Source organism: Macaca nemestrina, chromosome X, assembly GCF_043159975.1.
Source record: "Macaca nemestrina isolate mMacNem1 chromosome X, mMacNem.hap1, whole genome shotgun sequence".
Taxonomy (NCBI): domain Eukaryota; kingdom Metazoa; phylum Chordata; class Mammalia; order Primates; family Cercopithecidae; genus Macaca; species Macaca nemestrina.
Genome location: NC_092145.1, coordinates 89,075,551 through 89,095,825, shown reverse-complemented (window position 1 = coordinate 89,095,825; position 20,275 = coordinate 89,075,551). Strand labels below are relative to the sequence as shown.

General features: G+C 42.2%; 1 protein-coding gene across 6 annotated transcripts; it reads right to left on the bottom strand.

The window, feature by feature from the left end:
- Positions 1-123: 123 nt before the first annotated feature.
- LOC105476696 (V-set and immunoglobulin domain containing 4) lies at positions 124-18,454 on the bottom strand. 6 transcript variants are annotated; one of them, XM_071089140.1, is made up of 8 exons: positions 18,288-18,454; positions 11,915-12,271; positions 10,912-11,193; positions 6,460-6,522; positions 5,863-5,940; positions 3,442-3,546; positions 1,226-1,247; positions 124-553 (listed from the first exon to the last, which is right to left on the bottom strand). In XM_071089140.1, exons 1-8 carry the CDS (start codon positions 18,355-18,357, stop codon positions 472-474), a joined length of 1,059 nt encoding a protein of 352 aa, XP_070945241.1. In that variant the 5' UTR covers positions 18,358-18,454; the 3' UTR covers positions 124-471. The 6 variants fall into 6 exon arrangements, with proteins under 6 accessions (XP_070945241.1, XP_011731159.2, XP_011731160.2 ...); XM_011732857.2 differs by having other exon boundaries at positions 124-887; positions 18,288-18,453; XM_011732861.2 differs by lacking the exon at positions 124-553 and adding an exon at positions 677-796.
- Positions 18,455-20,275: the final 1,821 nt, after the last annotated feature.

Genomic DNA, 20,275 nt, shown 5'->3' with positions numbered 1-20,275 from the left:
AGGGAAAAGACCAAAAAAGCAAAAGTGACATACATACTCTCAGGGGCCCCAGGCTTCTTAACTAGTCTCACTTTCATTACTTTTAGTAGTTCCTACCATACTGTGAGAGAATACCAACATGACTGAAGTTGCTGTTATGATTATTTATTGAGCACCAGAAGAGAGTCAGAACATTAGACTTACAGTGTAGGAGCAGAACTGAACCCTGGTCTGTGAAATGACAATTTCAATTAAAAGCTGTCTGGCCCTGAAGAAAGAGAAATGATCCTGGATACAATTGGTCCTCTGAGCTGGCAGAGCTGAGCCTCCCTCTGGTCTTCTGGTGGCAAGATGCCAAAGTTGAATAGTGTCTGTAGGCATGATGACCAAGTCCCAGTGCTATGGGCATCTTCCTTCTGGTATTTAGAGAGGAGTACCAGAAGCCCCCAGCAGAGATACTAGAAGGGCACAGGGCCAAATCCAGCAGCTGGCTTACTTGAGATGCATCTGGCAAATTCTAAGGCAAAGCCAGTGACTCCCAGGGGCCCCAGTGTTGGCAGGCAGACACTTTGGGCTACCCAGGAAGATATGTAGCAGGGAAGAAGGCCATGCAGAAGGCAAGGACTGAATAGACAATTATGTCAGCAGATCCTGGCCTAGTGGGGCATTTTTAACAGGCAGTCTTGCCCTCAGTGGCCAGAAACTCATAATCCAGAGGAACTGTGTCCAGTAGGTGGGCGTAGTCGCCATTGATCTGGGCAATGATCTGGTACTCCTGTCCTATGCAGGGCTCATCAGAGTAGTTGTTGCCTAGATTCTGAGAAGCTGGTTCATCACTGGGGCAGCCACTTGCGAAGATGGCCACCCTCATGGTATCTCCAGAGTCGTTGGCCTCTCTGGCATGTACCCTATGGCCCAAGAGCCCACCACCCATAAGAAGGAGCTTGGGGCTGGTGTCCTGGTTTCCCACCCTTCTGCCTGAATTCTTGCCAATTAATTCACAGGATCCTGCCACCCAGGGATTCTGGAAGCAGAAGGCAGATGGATCTAAATTATCCTTTGTGTTCAGGGGGCCACAACAACCTCAGGAGGTGCCTGAGAGAGGGAAGACAGCTATGTCCTGACTCTGAAGGCCTCTGGCCTTAGGACTGGGTCTGTGCCACACCCCCCTTCCTCCATGTTTCCTGCCAGTAATCAAAATTGAGGGCAAGGACGGGTAAAAATGGAAGAGGAGAGGCTTTCTTACCTGGCCGCTTCATAGACATGCTCTAGAAAAGAAGGAGGAATCATGTCAAAAGTTTTCAGGGCAAGTGGACAAAGGTCAAGCATGGATCCCGGGTACCAGTCAAAAGATGAGGGAAGGGTACAGAGGAGGGGATTTTAATATGTCTCAGCTTTCCAACACCTGGTAGATATTGGGGAGATGAATTGAAACACAGAGATGCAAATTTATCAGGTAAAGGAAGGGGAAGCACATATGGTCACTATCCCTTTTGTCATCTTGGACTCAGGATATTGGGCTGGAGCAGTTTCTGGGTATGGGTTTAGGGAGGGCACCGGAACTGGACCTGCTCTTTACCCAGGAATCTCCCCCAAGGATCCCCAGAGAGTCCTTGTGGGAAACTTGACTGTAAGGCCGGATACCAGGAAGAAGGGGCTGGATTAGCCTGATGCTGATGACCATGACCCAAGCCACTCCCAAATGCACTCATTCCCACCATATACCCAGGAAAAACCATGGTATTGGTCACTATTGCCCCCTAGAGTCTGTGGAGGAGGAGTGTCCTATATTCCGTACAGGTTCAAAGGCTTAGGTTAGTGCAAAGACAGATGTTTCTTGGTACTGCCCTCTAGGTGCTTATAATTTTTCGGGGATGCAACTGGAAATTCAAGCATTAAATGACAACAAAGTAAACAAGAGAAACCACAGGAATTCTGCCTTATGGTAGAGCCCTGCATTTCTGTGTCTTGCCTCCCCCATTGGCCTATGAGCACCTGTACTGCAAGGGTCGTGACTTTTTCATCTTAATATGCCCAGCACCTGTCACACAATAGGTGCTCAGTAATTATGTTAAATTAAATTGATGCCCTGAGGCCGTCTCCCTTATAGAAAGATAGGAAAGAGGAATTTTTGGAAATGAGACTAGGTATAAGGAAGTGGTGGGTGTTGAGAAAATTGGCTAGAGCCACATCACAGAGAGCCTGGAATAGAATGCTGCATTTTGACCTATATCCCCTGGGCCATAAGAAACCATGGAAGGTTTTTGAGAGAGAAACAATTTAATGTGGTTACCGTTTATGCCTAGCCTCATCAAGACTATATGAGAATACTTTCATTTTAGTGCCCCTGGGGTTTGTGGTCATGTGAGGCATCTGCTATCAAGTTCAGCCTCATGGTGATAGCCATGCTAACTGGCAAAAGCCAGAGCTTATAATTAAAACCTGGGAGGAGATATTCAAGGCTCTCTTCTGATGGTGGAAATCCATCAGACCCATGGTAGTAACCAGGCTATTTTGGAGTAAGAGATAGTACAGAGAATAAGACAAACTGATGTTAGGCAAAATGACTAGCACACTGGGCATTGAGAGATAGCTAGTTTTTTTTGTTGTTTTTTGTTTTTTTTTTCCTTTTAGAAACAAGCATCCCAAGTTTTTTTCCTCCTTGGTTGGTTCATAGTTTTTAAATGGCCCTGACAACTGTGCTGTCATTATGCCACTTCCATGCTTGAAAAAATTGGTAATTTTTAGTACCCTTGCAAGGCCTGGTGAAGAAAGTCCAAATTATTTAACCTGGCGTTTAAGGCCTTCTATAATCAGGAATAAACTTTCCTTTCCCACTGTACTTCTCTGTTGCCCATCTACAGAAGTTTTCTTTATTGATGATCCCACTCCCAGTTGTCTTTTAGGCCCTTACAACTTTGCTGATGTAGTTCTCTCTTCCTGAAATATTGTCTCCTTACAACTTGTTTTCATCCTCCAAAATGTGGTCTAAGATATTATTCCTTCTGAAATCCCTTGCTAATTACTCAAGCCTTAAATGACTCTCTTCTCCTCTGGATCCCTTTAGCATTGATTATCTTCTCTAGTTTTTGAGCTTATAGCCTCTATTGCTATATATTGTTATTGATAAATTCCATGTTTCTACCTTGAATCTCCTAAATAAATTGTAAGCAACTCGAGGGCAGGGATTGTGACTTCTCTTTCTCTTGCATCATTACAAGGTGACTCATTAGAAAGATGGCTGTACTTGACTGAGTACAAAAGCCTAGTGCTTTTAGTTCCATAAGTCTTATGCCATTGTTTGCTTGAACATCTGTCTCCCTGCACCCCCACCTTCACTCCCAAACTAGGCTGGGAGCTTCTTGAAGTGCCTAACACAATGCCTGATACAGAATTTAGGCTCAAGTATACTGACAGAAAGAACAAAGGAGCCAAAGCCACCTTCTCATATTCATGACTAACCTTGTTGGGATGTCTTCCGACAGAGCATGATATAGGCCATGGTAAAAACCACCATACAGCACAAAGAGATGATGAGGATGATGGCAAAGATAGGCAGGCTCTTTCCTAGATGGTAAAACAAGATCAAGTGGTATTTGGTTGAAAATAAGGCCAGAAACAAAAACTCTAAGGAATAACCCAGACTAGGCCAAGCCTTTTTCTTTTTCATTTTCCATATTCTCCTAACCTTCTTAGCTAGCCAGAGAGAAAAACCTCCAGGCTCATGAGAAAAACTTGAGAAAGGATGCCATGTGTAAATAGGTTCTTAGAGACTCAACGGTGGGCTGATTGGCCTGGGCATTTGAGCTAGTTGTCCATGCTTTCTATAGGGCCAAGACAGAAGGTTTTCACCTTCCTTTAGAAAAAAGAAAATAATATTCTGACTTTCCAACTTCACCAAAAATGCTACATACCTTATTAAGATTCTGATCAGTTACTTCTAGCCACAAAGATTCTTCCCATCACACTCTCTGGTCAAGTCCCCAGCTTCCTTCTTTATCAAAACATATTTCCACTGAGCCACTTGAGACACATACTCCCATTATGCTTAAAAGCTGAAAGAATCAACTGAACTGGGCTTCCAGTCCTAGATCTCTTATTTACTTGCTATATGACTATGGTAGGCAGAATAATGGTCCTCTAAATATATTCACATCTACATTCCTGGAACCTGTCAGTATGTTAGTTTACATAGTAAAAAGGAATAGAGATTTGAGAATGCCACATTGTTAGTTTTGAAAATGGAGGAAGGGGGCCATGAGCCAAGGAATGTGGGTAGCTTCTATAAGCCAGAAAAGACAAGGAAATTAATTCTGCTCCAAACCCTCCAAAAGGAACACAGCCTTGCTGACTGATATTTTGATTTTAGCTCAATGATAATTGTGTCAGACTTATTTCCAGTAGTGGAAGATAATATATTTACGCTGTTTTAAGATACTAGGTTTGGGTAAGTTTTTACAGCAGCCATGGAAAAATGAATACAGTGACCTTAGACAAAACTTAGTTTTGTTACTAGGCCTTAGTTGCCCCATAAGTTCAATGAAAAGATTGAATGATGTCTAATGCACTTTTAGCTATAATATTCTGAATCTAAGAAGCTAGGTCAGGTGATAGAGAGGTGTAAGGAAAGGAACCTCAGTGTACTTAGGATTTGTTGCTGCAACTGGCTTGTTTTCATGAGACTCTAAGATATCGTGTCCTAGGAATCCAGTATTTGTGGTCCTCAGAGTGTCTTGTTGGAACTGAGAGAACTCAAGTTATAAGCTGGTACAAATTGAAGAAATATTCTCTTTTGAAGAGAGTCAAGTCCTAAAAACTTGGTAGAGAAAATAGGGTGCAGACCTAATATCTAAGAACTTTGACTTTGCCCAAGGTTATTTTCTCATTTTTCCAAACCAACTCCCTATGAGGCATTTTCTAACTTCCATTCTCCCAAGAGATGTTCTTTTGGGACAGGAATGGAGCTATGGAAGTCTTGAAGCCAAAGATGGCAATGCAAATGTGGCACATAAAACAGGTTTGAGTGCTGCCCAGAGATAGCCAAAAAGCTCTACAATCAGGAAAGGAGAGGTACAAAGAACATTTGTAAGTCCACTCTCAATTATACACAGGCAGAGAATGAGTACCAGGAGTGATAGTTATCAAACTATTTAATTCCAACCAATCACAACAGATGCCTACTGTAGACTTGGAGTCTTAGAGATTCTTTGGTATACCTTTTGTTGCATGACCGTGGGAGTGGTCTAGAGAGTTCCGAGGAATGGGACAAGGCGGCCCCAGGTAATAATGGAGGGTTCAGGGGTTAAGGGGAGCAGCTAATTATCAACTGGTGTGAGAGTGTTCTATTATTTCAACAGTCAATGTAGTCATGTCAATGCACACCACCTGACTATCAGATGCAGGTGAAACACAAAAGATTTATCTGGGATTTGATTCTCTGAGACCCTGACTTGGGAATATTCAAGGCCTTGGAGGAATCAGAAATCAGCTTCAAGTGGCTTGAAGAGCCCTGGTTAAGAGCTCAAGCAATGACGCTCTGCCATTATCCTTACCTGGCTGAGGTCATGATGTCATAATGTCCCTATCCCTATTTCTTGCTCAGAATGTTTGGAAAGTATATTACTATGGCAACAGAGAACTAAATAAAGGACAGATTTATCACTTCCCTTAACCTCACTCTGACTTCACTCATCCCTGGATCTGTATCTCTCTCTCTACATCCCACCCACCTTACCCATCCTCAGTGTCCTTGACCATTGCTTGGCACATAGCAGGTAATGACTTGCAGAGTTCAATCCTGTAGAACAGTGTGCATAATGGAAAGTTTTGGTCACAAAGCTTAGAGTCAAGAAGAAAAGATAGAAATCCTGACAATATTCTTACCTGGCCCAGCACTGGTTGCTCCAAGGTAGCCATCCACGTCAGTGGTCCAGTCCCAGGATTGCTTCACTGTAGATGTTGCTATGAATATAGAAAATAGGGTCAGAGATCTCTCTTCTATCAAAAAGCTGAGAGGTAAGAGATGGTTGCAAAGGTTGGAGTCCTTCTCTGGCCATTTGTGCTCTACTTTCCAGAGTGCCTGGCCATGTTATCAACCACTAGTACCATGAGATGAGGCATCTTTGTTTCTTACTTTAGGTGTGGGCAGTGAGAAGAAGTCCCATAGAGGGGAGGTAATATACCCAAAGTCACACAGCAAGTCAAACTAGGAGCAGAATAGAATTTGGTGTTCTCCTTTTTTGTATTTCCAATGGGAGTATTATAACTCTCTCTTTCCTTTTGCCTCAGAAGTTTTCACAAAAAAAGAGTATATATTCATCATCGTTACCTTTCTTTTGTTTCCATTCCTTTACTGCTATGTTCTCGCTGAGGAACCAATTGACTATTTATTAGCCATTCAATGGCATTGTGATTCCTTCCTTGGCTACCATGACACCATTTTGGACCTCTACTACTTCCTCAAACAATAGTAAAACTCACCTTTCAAGGGGTGTCTCATGGTTGTAGGTGCCTCAGTCTTGGTCTTGAGTAGTTTTGAGGAGTCTGCAAGGAAAAGGGAACTGATTCAAGGGATCTTGTACCCTTGGGTGAATAGTTTAATGCCCTAGGGAAAGAGGAAGTAAGTAAAGGCCATTCAGTTCCATACTTGGACCTGTCTCTTCTGTCATGACGCTGGTAAGTTCTGTGTTGCTTGTTCAGCTTTCATACATCAATCAAGGACAGAGTTTTAAACCCAGGATTAATAGATCTGGAAGTAACTTGTATTTAGAGTTCAGAGGGTGAGTCAACTTGGATGGGAAAATATATTTTATTTTTTACTAACTTCTAACTGAGACCTAGTAGTTAATTCTCTTGAGAGAAACTTGGCAAGTATCACAAAGAAGGTGGCAATGGGTGACATCAGTGAAAATGGTGGCATAATAACCTCCAGAAATTTACCTTTTAACAACATCAGTGAAATAATGCAAAATTTGACACAATCAACTTTTTTTTTAGAATTTTGCAAAATAGCCAAAGGTTTGCAGCACCTTAGGGAGAATTTATGGAAGAAAAATATTCCAGTTTTGGTAAGAACAGCAAGCTTTATGTTGTTTTAACTTATCCTCGTCCCCTTACCCCTTCTACTTCAGAGGTAATATTGAACATACAACCTCATTCCAGGTGCTGGAGTGGGCCCAACAAACTTCATTTTTTAACAATTGCCATTGTTTGGCCTGTCTCGTGGTTCCCTGAAAGACCTGACTCAAAAGACTTGTTTTATTGGTAACCCAGTGCTAAGAGCCTCTCCCCAGGGATGGGGTAGCATTTGTCACACAGCTGCCTGAGGCAATGGATAATAAGTGAGAGAAACAAACAAACAAACAAAAACTAACCAAAGTAGCCTTAAAAACGGTTGAGGAATAAGATTTCCCTAGGGATTTTGAAGAGTTCTGACACAGTTCTGGGAAACTAGAAGGCCACACACAAGCACAGGGCCATGTACCTGCTCAGGAAAGACATGAGAAAACCATAAGCTCCTCCCTCCTGCTAGCAGAGGAAACAGCATGCTCTGTTTTAGATGTGGAGAAACATATTAGTAGATAAAGCTGGACAGGTAGGCTGAAAACAGACTGAAAGAGTTTGGGCTTTGTTCTTTGGTTGGAAGGATCCATGGGGGGTAACAGAAGGTTACACCTTTTGAGAAAAGTTTACTTCCTTTTGAGAAAGGAAGCAAAAATTGTTCAGCCTCTTTTTTTGGAAATAATTCTGACAACAGTGTGGTAGGATTTTCAAAGATGAGGCAATAGCATATTTTGCCCATTCATTAACAAATACAATATTCGTCTAGTGTCTAGTGTCTTCTTTGTGCCAAATACTTTGCTGGGCTCTGGAGAACAGTCATGAAGTAGATAGGTAGAATTCTGCACTCTTGAATTTTATAATCTAGCGACATAAAATATATACTCAATAAATATTGAATAAGTTGATGATTTCATAAGAATGAATGGACATGGGGAGAGCATTTAGAAGATGATTGAAATTGTTTTTTAAAAGAGAATATGAGACCATGAGGGTATAGGAAGAGAAAGAAAGATCCTAATAAGATACATGATTCAGTAGGTGAATTCACAGCACTTGGTAATCTTGATGATTATTTGACCATGCGAGTTAAAAGATAAGGAGGAGTCAAAGATACTGCTGTGTTTTCTAACAGGTTTGAGGAACAGGTTTGGTGAGTAAAAGGTACCTTCAGTTTTGAACAAGCTGAGATTAGAAATGAAGCTGTCCAGAAGGTAACTAGACACTGGGATTTAGCAGTCAGGAAAAAAAAATTACAGATAATATTATGGTTTGAGAGTCATCAGCCTACAGGTGATATTTGAAGCCACAGAAGTAAATAAAATCTCCTGATAATATAGAAATACATGCAGAGATGAATAAGAATTGAGTCTTTGAGAACATTTACAATTAAGGAGTGAATGAAAAAAGAGCCAACAAAGGTGTCTCAGAAGGATCATTCAGGAAGGTCTTAGAAGAACCAAGAGAAATTGGTGTCATTGATAGCAGTGACTGAAAGAATACTGAGGAGGAATAAATGGCCAACAGGGACCACTGTCACAGAGATGTTGAGGAGGAAAAGTATGAATGCAGAGGCCTTGGGATTTGGTGATACAGAGGTTAATGATGACCCCAAATTACAAAGTTATGTGTGGTGAATGAATTGAGAGGTTCAGCTGGTGGAAGCTACCTTCATGAGAAGGTTGGTAGTGACCATAGGAGAGATTAGGTGGCAGATGGAGAAAAAAATTTTTTAAAAATAATATATATATATATATTACATATAATACATATATATATATATATATGTATGTATTAGGCTTGCATACTGACATATATACATATATTATGCATGCATATATATTTGACTTAGGTAGAGGATAAAGGGTATTGCAGGGCATTGGAGTAGCTGATGTTGAGTTCAGGAGGAGGGGCTTGTTGTGGAGAGGAGCAAAGCATACCTTACTCTGAGCCAAGAGGAAATGGATAGGGAAATATCAAGGCAGAGAGGAGGGTAGTTGATAAAATTCACATCTGAAGAGGGCCTGGACCTTCTTACAGAGGAAGAAAGTTACCTTATCTTTTAGGAGTGGGGCTGGGGGCCTTAAATAAGGTAGAAATGTTCTGAAAAGCTGCTACGAGGAATGAGACAAAGATAAGCAAATAGATAGACACACAGTATGAGGGCCGGCAGTGGATGTCGCAGAGCATCAAATTAAAGTGGAGTCAATTCATATCTGTGTTTTGTTTTGTTTGTCAGCAAAGCTCAGCAGTCCAAGAATATGAGCAAAAGCAGGGCCTCCAGAGTCCTTCTAGAACTAAAGAACAGTGCAGAGTGAGGTGGAAGGGTGAAGGGCTGAGAGTTCCATAGGGCAGAGGTGAAACAGGGAGTCAGACTCAGGGGACAAGGTTGGCTGGACAGGGAGGCAGGTAGAGGTAGCCAGGAAAGATTACCTTGGCTCACAGAGCAGGGAAGAGTGGAAGGCTGAGAATAACTTCCCTGAGCCTCAGTTTTCTTATCTATCAGTAGGGGGCAATGGCGAGCACTGCTTAACAGCACTGTGATAAGCATTGACTGTGAGAAGGAATAGGCAGGCGGGTTTACTGTGAGCAAGTTCTTGCCTAGATGGTCTGAGAAGTAACTCACAGAAAGGCGAGAATGTTCAGTTAGTCTCTTTATGAAGTATGCATTCTTGGGCTTTCTGGTCATGCCCTGCCCTCTTTGCTTGACCAAACTGTCAGCTCTTAGAGAACTGGGACACTGTTCATATAACTGTTTCAGGGTGGACCACTCCTGTTCCTCCCCAAACTAACAAACCATGATCTACAGCACACACATCCTCACTACAGCTTAACTTTGGGAAACAAATTCCTCCAGGCAAACACAAGAGTCTCAAACCAACATCAGTCTCCTAGCCCAAATGGTAATAAGCCATTTGGGCTAGCTTTACGTCCTCTCCTTATACAGATCTATCCTCAGAAGACAATAATTTTCAGATGGTTCTGAGGGCAATTCCCTAAAATCAGTTAGTTTCTAACATGTTTTGGGCAATGGTAATCTTGTTGGAGTGTCTTTCTTTCCAAGGATATCTCTTGAAAGCTAAGAAAACTCATCTGGACATATCACTGCTGGACTCTTCATTTAAGCCTCAGCTTACAGTGTTTATATACATAGTTCGTAGTGCTCCCAGGACAGTGCTGTTAGAAATAGTCAAATCTTGATGAACCAGAACCCATCTTCAAGGATACTTCAACCAGAACTTGTATTTGGCTTTACAATGAAGTGGGGGAGGGAAGTGAAAAGAAAGCATGTAAATATATTAGATCAAGCCTAATCAAACAAGCAAAACAATGACCAAACAAACAGAACACACACACAAACAAACAAAAAACAACAGCTTTCGAAGGGTGCCCAGGATCTAATATAGATTCAACCATGAGAAACAATCAGACATAGTAGAAAGAGCATGAAATCTGAGTGCAAATCCAGATTTATACTTCCTTGCTGTGAGACCACGGGCAAGTAGATTACCCTTTCTGACTCTATTTCCTCTTCTGTAAAGTAAAAGTAATGATAACTATCTCATGGGACAGTTGTGGCGATTCAATGAGAAAATATGTGTCAAGTTCTTGTACTTTGTGTCTGGCAAATACAATGTGCTAGTAAATCTCACTCTTTCCTTCACTGTCTTTATCTACTTAACCTATGGCATGACGGGCAATGTCTCTATCCCTGTTGTCCCCAGTCCCATTTTTTTTTAATTTGGGATTGTACAACCATTGCCTGCTTGGGACCCTGTTCTCCCAATTCTTCTTTTGCATAAGGGCACATTTTGAGTGTCTTTGGTTCAAACTGGTCTGTTAAGATGCTCACCAGGAAAGAGGGCCACTCACCTTTGACCACAAACTTCACAATGTCGCTGCGCTGCTCAGAGCCAACTCGGCCCTTGGCAGCACAGAAATAGGAGCCCGAGTCAGCTACCATTGCAGGCTTGAAAAGTAAGGTACTTAAGGTTGCTACTTTGATGGGTTCCTGGTTATTAGTCTGTTCCTTATACCAAATATAACTGATGGGAGGAGAACCCCGAGCCTGGCATTGAAGGCTAATCCTCATTCCCTGGGGCACTGTGAAGCCATAGCCGCTGCCAGTTGTCACTGTGGGCTTGGAGACAGAGACTGTGAAGAAAAGACAAGACAGGAAACTCTGGGCAGTCATAAGGATATGGGACCACAAGGCCGAATCACTCTTGTTGGGCATAAGGGCATGCATATATCTGCAACTGGAACTAAAGGGGGCTTCTGACTTTGGAGGAAATAGGAAGGAAAGGGTAATACAAACAAAATGGCTTCCTTTGAAGGTAGGTACTTTTTGGTATTACCTGGGATTTTGGAATATTTGGAAGTAAAAATCAACTGACCTTTAAAAATAATGTAGTTTGTTCTGGGGCTCAAGTTTTGAGTTTTGCAGTTGCGGGTTTTCAGGGCCAGACCTTTGTAAAATTGTCCACCAAGCAAACTTATCCTGGCTAACCTCTGCCTCCCCTTCCCCAGAGCTTCTCTATCAGCATCTATCTACAAATTAAATATACTGATTTTTGAGTTGTAAATCCCAGAACCCAAGCAGGGTAACTAGGCTATGGATGCTGGCATTTCTGGGACACTTGAAGGGATACAGATTTGCAGGTCAGGAACCGTTCCCAGCACTTCTTAAATTTAACCATGGGAATGCTAACCCTAATAATTCTTTGCCTGTCCACTTTCTCTGATAAGCACATATACCTGTGGAGAGCCTCTGTATAGATAAACAAAGGCCTCTGGGTTTTTCAGGAGTTTCTAGAATTACATCCACTATTGATTCATTGATTATCAGTACTTTCTAACCCCCATAGTGACTCACGTTTCTGGACACGGAGCTCAGTAATCTTATCTCTCACTACTTGGTTGCCATCAGGAGTCTGCCAGGTGACTTCACACGTGTAGTGGCTCTGGTCATCCATCTCCAGGGTGCTCAATTGGAGGGATACATCTCCTGGAACGTTTTGGTTCACATGCAGGCGGCCCTGGTACTTCGCCTGCTGGATATGGTCTCCAGAAGAGTCACGTAGGAAGATGGTGACAGGGTCTGAGCCACGTTGTACCAGCCACTTCACCAAGACTTGGGTGTAGCCTTGCAGGGGGCCATAGGTGCAAGGAATATTCACATCCCCTTTCCAAGGTCCTGTTATGCTCTCTGGCACTTCCAGGATGGGACGGCCTGAAGAAGCAGAACAGAGGAAAGAAGCAAACGTAGATTGCATACCTATCTGGCAACTAAGGTGGCAGCGACAGACCTCAAAAGGTTTCTGAGAAAAAACACTCAACTTTCTTTCTATCACACTTTTGTGTACCTGTGCCCTTTTGCTCTTTGCCAGCCTTCTCGTCAATCAGAACCAGTCTTCAGAATGAAAGCCTTTAACATTGTTTAGATTTGTGAGTTTCAAGCCCTTTTTATGTTACTGTCTTGCTATGGAGGTGATCCTAGGTAAGTCAACTTTCTACCATGGAAGATTAATTTACTTCATCTATAATGTGGAGAGTTTGGATGGTAGATGCCCTAGATATTCTATCAACTCTGTCATTCTGCAAATCCATGAAAAAAATTTCTTTTCACATTTTCCAAAAGAGATGTGGAAGCAAAAATGCTAAGCATTTGGGTCTGGACTATTTCATTTTGTGTAAATATGCACCTGGAGAAAAGTGTAGGCTTTTGAGATCAGCAAGAAAGGGCCCTCTGCCCTGTTATTTTCTCTTGTTCCCTTAGAAATACTCAGTGACTGGGGTCCCAACCCTAAGCTGTTCTCTGAAAGACAGGAAAAAGGAAATACTGAGGGTAGAACCAGGTGAGAGGAAGAAGTCTGGATATACATTTCTGTTTAACAAAATCATTAGTTATTGTTAAATTTGAAACCTGCACTTTGTAAACCTGACTTTTTTTCCCCGATTTCTTTTGTTTATTTTCCTTTTGATTTCTCTTAGTTCCTAGCAAGGATACATAGGAAAATTTCATCCTGAGGGGGAAAAGATTGCATCCAATCTTGGTCTAGAAAGGAAAAGGTTCTGAGTGAAATCCTGAAGCTGGCTGTAGTGGGGATGGTGATAGAAGCAATGGGAGATTGCTCCTTGGCGTGCTTGAGAAGGAAACACTTAGGGGTAGGGATGGGGCTGGGGGAAGGAGGTGGGGATGTTGAAACAACCATTGCCTCCCATCACAATTTTCCATCCATAAGCTCTTATTTTGAAGATTTTTTTGTTTTATTTAACTGGGGCCAGGAGTGTGGGGTGGGTATATTTAGGCAATATATTCATGTCTCTCCTAAGAGAGGTGGTTTCAAAGATATGAGATATTACTATTCAGTCATATTTATTCAAAAGCTTTTAATTGAGCCTAGAATTCCCAGTATTCAGTCAAGCAAATGGAAGATGACATCTTTGGGATGGGTTGAGTGTATGCTTTCTAACTCCCAGAATGTACTGTCCAGCATCATGGCTTCTGTTAATAGAGATACTAAAGTCAAGCCTCTAGCCTGTGCCCTCACCAGGGACTCTTAGGATATCAATAGCAAATTTTACCCAAGAAAAAACCTTTGAGTAGAAAAAAATAAATAAACATAAGTCCATGTTGCTAGATCCACTACATACTTCCTGGAATGCTTCAAATTTGGCAGAGAGCAGAATGCAGACCTACAAATGGGAATACAAGAGGGGCAGATTTTGGTTAGCCCTATTTTCCTAATTCTATTTCTTTTTATGATATTCTTTTCTGCCTTCCACATCGCAGAAGGGATGGTTTGCCTTACAATGGCCTTTGTGATTAATCAGAGCTATCTATGGATGAATTAAGCTGTCTGGGGGAGTTCTAGGCTTTGTTTGGGTCTTAGCATTGCTCTTTAAGGTCCCTTCTAATCTTAGGTGGTCCAGTGCTAATAGACTATAATAGAAATAGAAGTTATATAATTATATGTTCCAGCTGGCAGTAAATTTTCACCAGGTAGTAGGTTTCACTGTGCTATAGACAGTTCACACCTCCATGTGATTGCAGATGTAGCTTTTCATTATCATCGACACACATGCCCATGCATATTTTTGGCCACATGCAAGCACAAATATACCATCCTTAAACCCCATGAAAACTATCTAAGCCTCTTGGTTTAATAGGCTATTTCCCATTAATCTTCCTCTGGACTTTCCCAATGTCCCTCCTCTTCTCTGAAAAGCACTCTCACATTTCCCTCTTGGGCAACAAAGCAGCATTCTGCTGTGAGGACATCTGGAGCAGTTGAAAATGCCTTTGTCTATGCATATGCATGTCTTCCTTCTGACCTTAGGGGAGCTACAAGGCCTGGCTTGTGTTTTCCCTCCCTGGGAATTTGCTGGAAATTCTCACAAAGCTCAGTGTGGCCTATCAAAAAAATTGCTAGCTAGTTTCAATTTCTCAGTTTTGAAAATCACTTCTGGAAGTAGGTCAGGCTTGACTCCTCTGTCTCAGAATGAATAGGACAGAGTTTGTAACTAGACTTCCCAAAATGGCATGTTTTTCCTCCTTTTACTTATTTTTCTTTTCCTCTCCCTTCTTGCTCCTTTATTTCTTCCACTCTTTCTTCCATTATGCTTCTGTTCCTTTTTGTTCCTTCTCCTTTTTCTTATTCTTATCTCCTCTTCCTCCTCCTGCTTCATTGGTTGCATAGTGACTGGATTATAGGTACAGGGCATCACAAGAAAAATGACATTGTACTATTCCTCATGTTATTTGATCTCCAAAGTGAAGTAAACCACAATACCACTGACTTTTACCTTCTACCTTTCCTTGTAATTTTCTTAGAATCAAGTAGGAGCCCCTAATGAGAGCAGGAGGGTAATGAAGGACTGTATGATGTAGTAGGAATACCACTGATGTAAGCGCAAGGTCTGCCTTACCGCATATCTCTCTGTGTGACCTTGGGTAAAATACCAAACCTATCTGAACTTCAGGTCATTATCAGTAAAGTGGAAATAATAATAAAGATTCTATAGAGAATAATTGTGAAGGTTAAATGAGTTCATACATGTGAAAGCACCTAGCATGTGGCTGGCATTCAGTGGGTGCTGGATAAATGTCAGTCTTGTCCCATGCCCTAAGTGAAACTTGTTGTAGTTGTCTTAAATTATTCCGATCCTATAGCAGTCTTCAATATGTCATTCCCTGGATAAACAGATTCATTAGGTTGGAACGTTGTCAGATTTAATATTGACATGAAGGAGAAGTCATCATATGGTAAGGTAAGGAACCACTCTCTCCTGTCTGAGACAATCTACTGAGTTATGGGCAGGTACTAGGTTGTCTGTGGGTTGTAGGGCAGCCAGAGAGGAAACAACAGCCTGTGTCTCCAATAACAGGGCTGTCTTAGCAACCAATGTAAAATGTTGGCCAAATTAAACAATACTCCTGGTTTTCCTGGAAGATTGGGTATGAAAAATCCATTTCGGGAAACCCCCCATCTCCTGGCAGAACACTGTGCCCATTATGGATACCTTAAAACCACCAAATGGCAAGCCACTTGGTATAACAGGGGTTGAGGTACAAAAGAGGATAGAATTTGGAGTCTTCTGGAATGGCATAGCTGGAAGAGCTTTTAGAAATCACTTAGTTACATTCCCTTATGGTACATATGAGTAAGCTGAAACCCAGAGATAGGAAGATGCTTACTCAAAGTCACATGGATAGCAAGGTCAAAGCTAGGCCTAGAGGCCTAGAATACAGGTTTTCAGAAGCCACACTGCTTTCTTACCTTCTTAAATTATTAAACCATCAGTCACAATAGAAACCAGCAACCTCTTACTTGGGCCTACCTGACATGGCTTCTGGATGTTATCTCAGGGTTAGATATTATCCCATGATTGTCTGAAAAAAAATATGCCCCCATCTGCCAGCTGCTTTCTGAAAAATCTTTCCCATAATGCCTGAGCTTTGCTCTCCTCCCTCAGGAAATGTTTGTATTTCCTTCAAATATTGGCCTTCTTCAGGGGAAAGACCAGCGCTGGATACCGACTCAAGGAGCTTTGTTGGGGGAGGATTTGGCTTGAGAAAGAGGGAACAGTATTGAGCTTATTGTGGTCCTGGGTCCCAGTCTTATAAAAGCAAATGTCTGACGCCTGTGTAATGGCACTGAAGAAAAGAAAGGCTGAATTTACTAGGTGTGTGCTCCTTTATAAGACCCATTCTAGGTCTCTTTCTGAATCCCCTTCCTCCCGTCATCACAAAGAGGGTGACATTTTCCATGTCTCTATCCCATTCCCCCACATGACTGGGTTCTCTTCCTTTCCTGGAATGCCTCCTGGATAGAGGATTAGCTTATATAATAGATGTTTATAAAATGTTTCTGAAATGTTTAAAATGTGTATAAAATGTGAAGATTAGAACTTTTAAAATTTTGATTATCTTGACATATCTCTTAGCCCCACAGGAAGAGGCTAGCAACTTATTCTGGCCCCTACAGGCTTTTTAGCAGTGAAGTTGCAGTCCCACAGAGCTGTCCAGTTGAGAAACCCCTTTGAGGCCAGTCAAGTCAACCTCCTCACTGTACAGATGGGCTGGGAACAATGAGGTCCAGGGAGAAGGAAGGTATTATTTACAGCTCAGCATAACCTGAGCCTCAGGTCTATAGTGTAAGATTCTATATACAAATGGAAGGCCTGCTTCCAGGTCTAGAAAAGCTCATAGGCTGGGGAAGGAACAAGACACATGAGTATTCTCTCCTCTCTCTCTCTCTCTCTCTCTCTCTCTCTCTCTCTCTCTCACACACACACACACACACACACACACACACACACACACACACACACAAACACAGGATTTAAATTTAACATTTCTAAAATGCTCCCTCAAGCCCCAGGCTTGAGCCCTAGCTCACACCAACAGACTTGGAGAAGGTAGAGAGATACATTATAAAGCTTACTAGAGAATGGAAATATGGTAGTTATAGAAAGAAAAATATTTTTTCAGGAGTATTAACTCTGCCACTAATGCTCTTTGGCTTGGGGGCAAATTATTTTTTCTTTTGGTTGACTTAATTCAGAGTCTTTTCTAACTCTGAGGTTCCAGAGTCTGATGGGTCACAGAGCCCCAGGATAGGGTAATCTAATCAGAGTCAGCTATGGAAAGCTGGATTCTTTCTGACCTCACAAGTGACACCAAACTAACACCTATCCAGCCTTTTTCTCTAGGGATGATAGGGAAGCAGAAAAAAACCCCTTTACCCTATATTGGATCTCACTTAGCTGTTACCCAGGTTTAGTTTCCTGAAAATCCATCTCACTTCTCAGGAGTGTAAATGAGGATGGAGCTTCCCAAGCTCCAAGGAAATAATGTGACTATGGAATAGTCCATCCTCCTTTGGGATTTGTATCCAACCCGTAAATAGCCCAGACAAATTGAGCCATGTCTATAGGGAAGTGAGTTAGCCCAGGAATGTGTAAAAAACTGAGTCCTATGAAGACCAGTTGAAAAAGCTGGAGCTGTTCAGCTTGGAGGAGAGAAGAGTCAAGGAGATATAGTACTTGTCTTCAGGCCTTTGAAGGGCTATCACAGGGCAAGGAAGTATCTATGTTCTGTGTAGCCCCAAGAAGCAAAGCTGGGGCTTTTGGATGGAAGTCAGAGGGAACTGAATTTAGTTCAACACAAATAATAACTTTCTAACAGTTGGAGCTGCTCCTGGATAGACTAGATGGTCTGCGGAGGTAGTGGTCAACAGTGAAATCTCAATCACTACTGAATGTTTCTGAGCACTTATTCATGACAATGAAGGGTGGTATAGGTTACTTCTACAATCCTGTCCAACTCTTAGAAAACACTCCTTCTTCAGGGGCTATATATTTTAACAGAGACCAAAGCTTGGAAGCAGAGGGGTTAAGTCTAATGGTAGAATTTTAGATGAGAGACACAGATGGAGGAAAAATTCGGGTGTCACTGGGAGCCTTCTTGATGCCCCTGAGATACAAGCCCTAGAAAATCATGCAGATGTTTTCCAAGAGAAAAATCCTTTTTCAATTTCTGCCCAAACTTGCCTTCTGACTTCTTCAGCAGACTTCAACTACATCCGTCCCTTTTGCTCAAGGCTGAGAGAACCTGCAGAGTTTGGTTGAGAACACTCACCTGCCCAGCAGGAATAGGCTTTCCTTAGTAGACCTTAAACACCAACCCCCTAGCCTTTTGCCTAAGCCAGCAATGGCAGCCAGGACCCCACTTTCTGCCTTACCATAAGTGTCCACTGTTAGGTGCCCCAGGAGTAGCAGGCCCAGTAAGATCCCCATCACAGCCAGAGCCATTTCTGTCCTTTCTTCCAGCCTCCAGCTACCAAAGAGGCTCCAACTTCTGGTGGCCACCAGTGTCTGTGTGTGTTTACTTCCCCTCCTTCCCTATATCTCTCACTCAAACTCCTAGTCCCATCACACATTCCCCTTCCTTCCCTATTTCAGCACAGGTCATGTGGGGTGCTCCCCTTCCCCCACTTTCCTGGCGTTGGAGGTTCCAGGGTGAGTGAAGCAATTCTTCTCTCCTGCTAGGGTATTGACTTGACTTTTCCTGGAGCCAATGGGGCTCTCTGGTCTTTGATGTCCCAGGCTGTATTTATTTTGAGTCTCCTCCACAAGACTCAGAGGTTGTGGGGGTGACCTTTGGGATGAGTCTTCTCACTTCAGTATGGGAGTGTTTTCCTTTGTGGTGAGCCCAGGGAGAAGGAAACAACTTTGCTGGCCTATTCAATTTTCATCAGTTGTACTGTTAACCCTTGCCTGTGCAGCCTATGCAAACGGACAGGGTGTTGGGTCTGGTGTGCCTTTGGGCTTAAGAGTACAACAGCTTAGTGTATTAAAGGGCTTTCTACACATCAAAGCTTGAATAATTGGCAAGCCAATGGATAAGGCTGTTATGGGTGAATATGCCTCATATCTCATATTGGGGAAGCTCTGAATCACTTTCTACAATGGCTCCACCTCTCTGGTGGTAAGGGAGAATTCATTTTCATTAATATTCTCTATGCTTTTTCATAAGGAATTTATTTATTATTTACTTCTTTTAAGGGAAAGTTAAGCCCAGCCTCCAGTGCAGCAGCCCATTAGTAGTACGCTCTATTAGGTCAAATTTTTCATTGACTTCCAATTGGTACAAGCCCTTAACCTACAATAGAGTGATATTATGCCTCCTAGCAAAGCTCAACTGCTCCAGAAATTGCTCCTCTTCACAGGCCCCAGAGTGACTGTAATTTCATCAGCAGTCTAACTAGGTTTGGCACTGCCCTTTGTCTACTAAGCTTTGAAACTATAAGCACTTTCAAAAGCACAAATACATCCAAAAAATTCATACTGCACTGTAAGTAGCATCTAAGCTTAGTTTACTTTTTGATTGGAGGGATAGGAAAGGCCTTGGTCAGGGGAGGGAGGAGTTTGTGCAGAGATGGGGAGTGGGAATATAAAGAAACATACTTGCCAAGGGGTGGCTGCATACAGATGATTTGGAGCTTGCACGGGCTAAGGAGACATTCCAGCATTTCAGGACCCATTATTACATGAAATTCTATCAATCACCTCTGCCTCTAGGGCCCAATCCCCCTTGACTTGTTGTTCCTTGTTTTTTGAGTACTGCACTCATTCCATCTCGCTGGAACTTTTAGCCATTTTTTCCCAAGGGGATTCTCACTCAGGAAACCCTGAACTTTGGAGAACCTTCCTTTGATATTTTTCAACCAACACCCTATCACCACTACCACCACCACCACCCCCAACACACACACACCACTCCCCTTCCCCACTAAAAAGCCTACAGAACTGGTGTCAATTTTTGCCTGGCCAGGTGATTGTGTATATTTTGAGCTGTCCCTTGCATTTTGTTAGGACCTCCTGGATCTGAAGATAAAGAAATGTCCTGGGGAGTATGTACAACATTACTTCAAGACTGGGAAAGACTTCCAGTCTTGCAGTAGGCTCAGTAGCCCTCTTGATTAGTAAAAGAATTGGACGAGAAGTCAGAAACCTGGAAGTAAGCCTGACTCAGTGTCTACTTCATTCTGAGGCCTTGAACAAGTCAAATATCTCTGAACCTCAGCTTCCCTAATTGTAACATGAACATAATTAGACTTAATGCTTGTATCTTCTCAGATTTATAAAAATCAAACTATACTATACATACACTAACAACTATATAATGATAGTTGCTATTTAAAATCTTTTACTCTTCCAGTCACTAAAT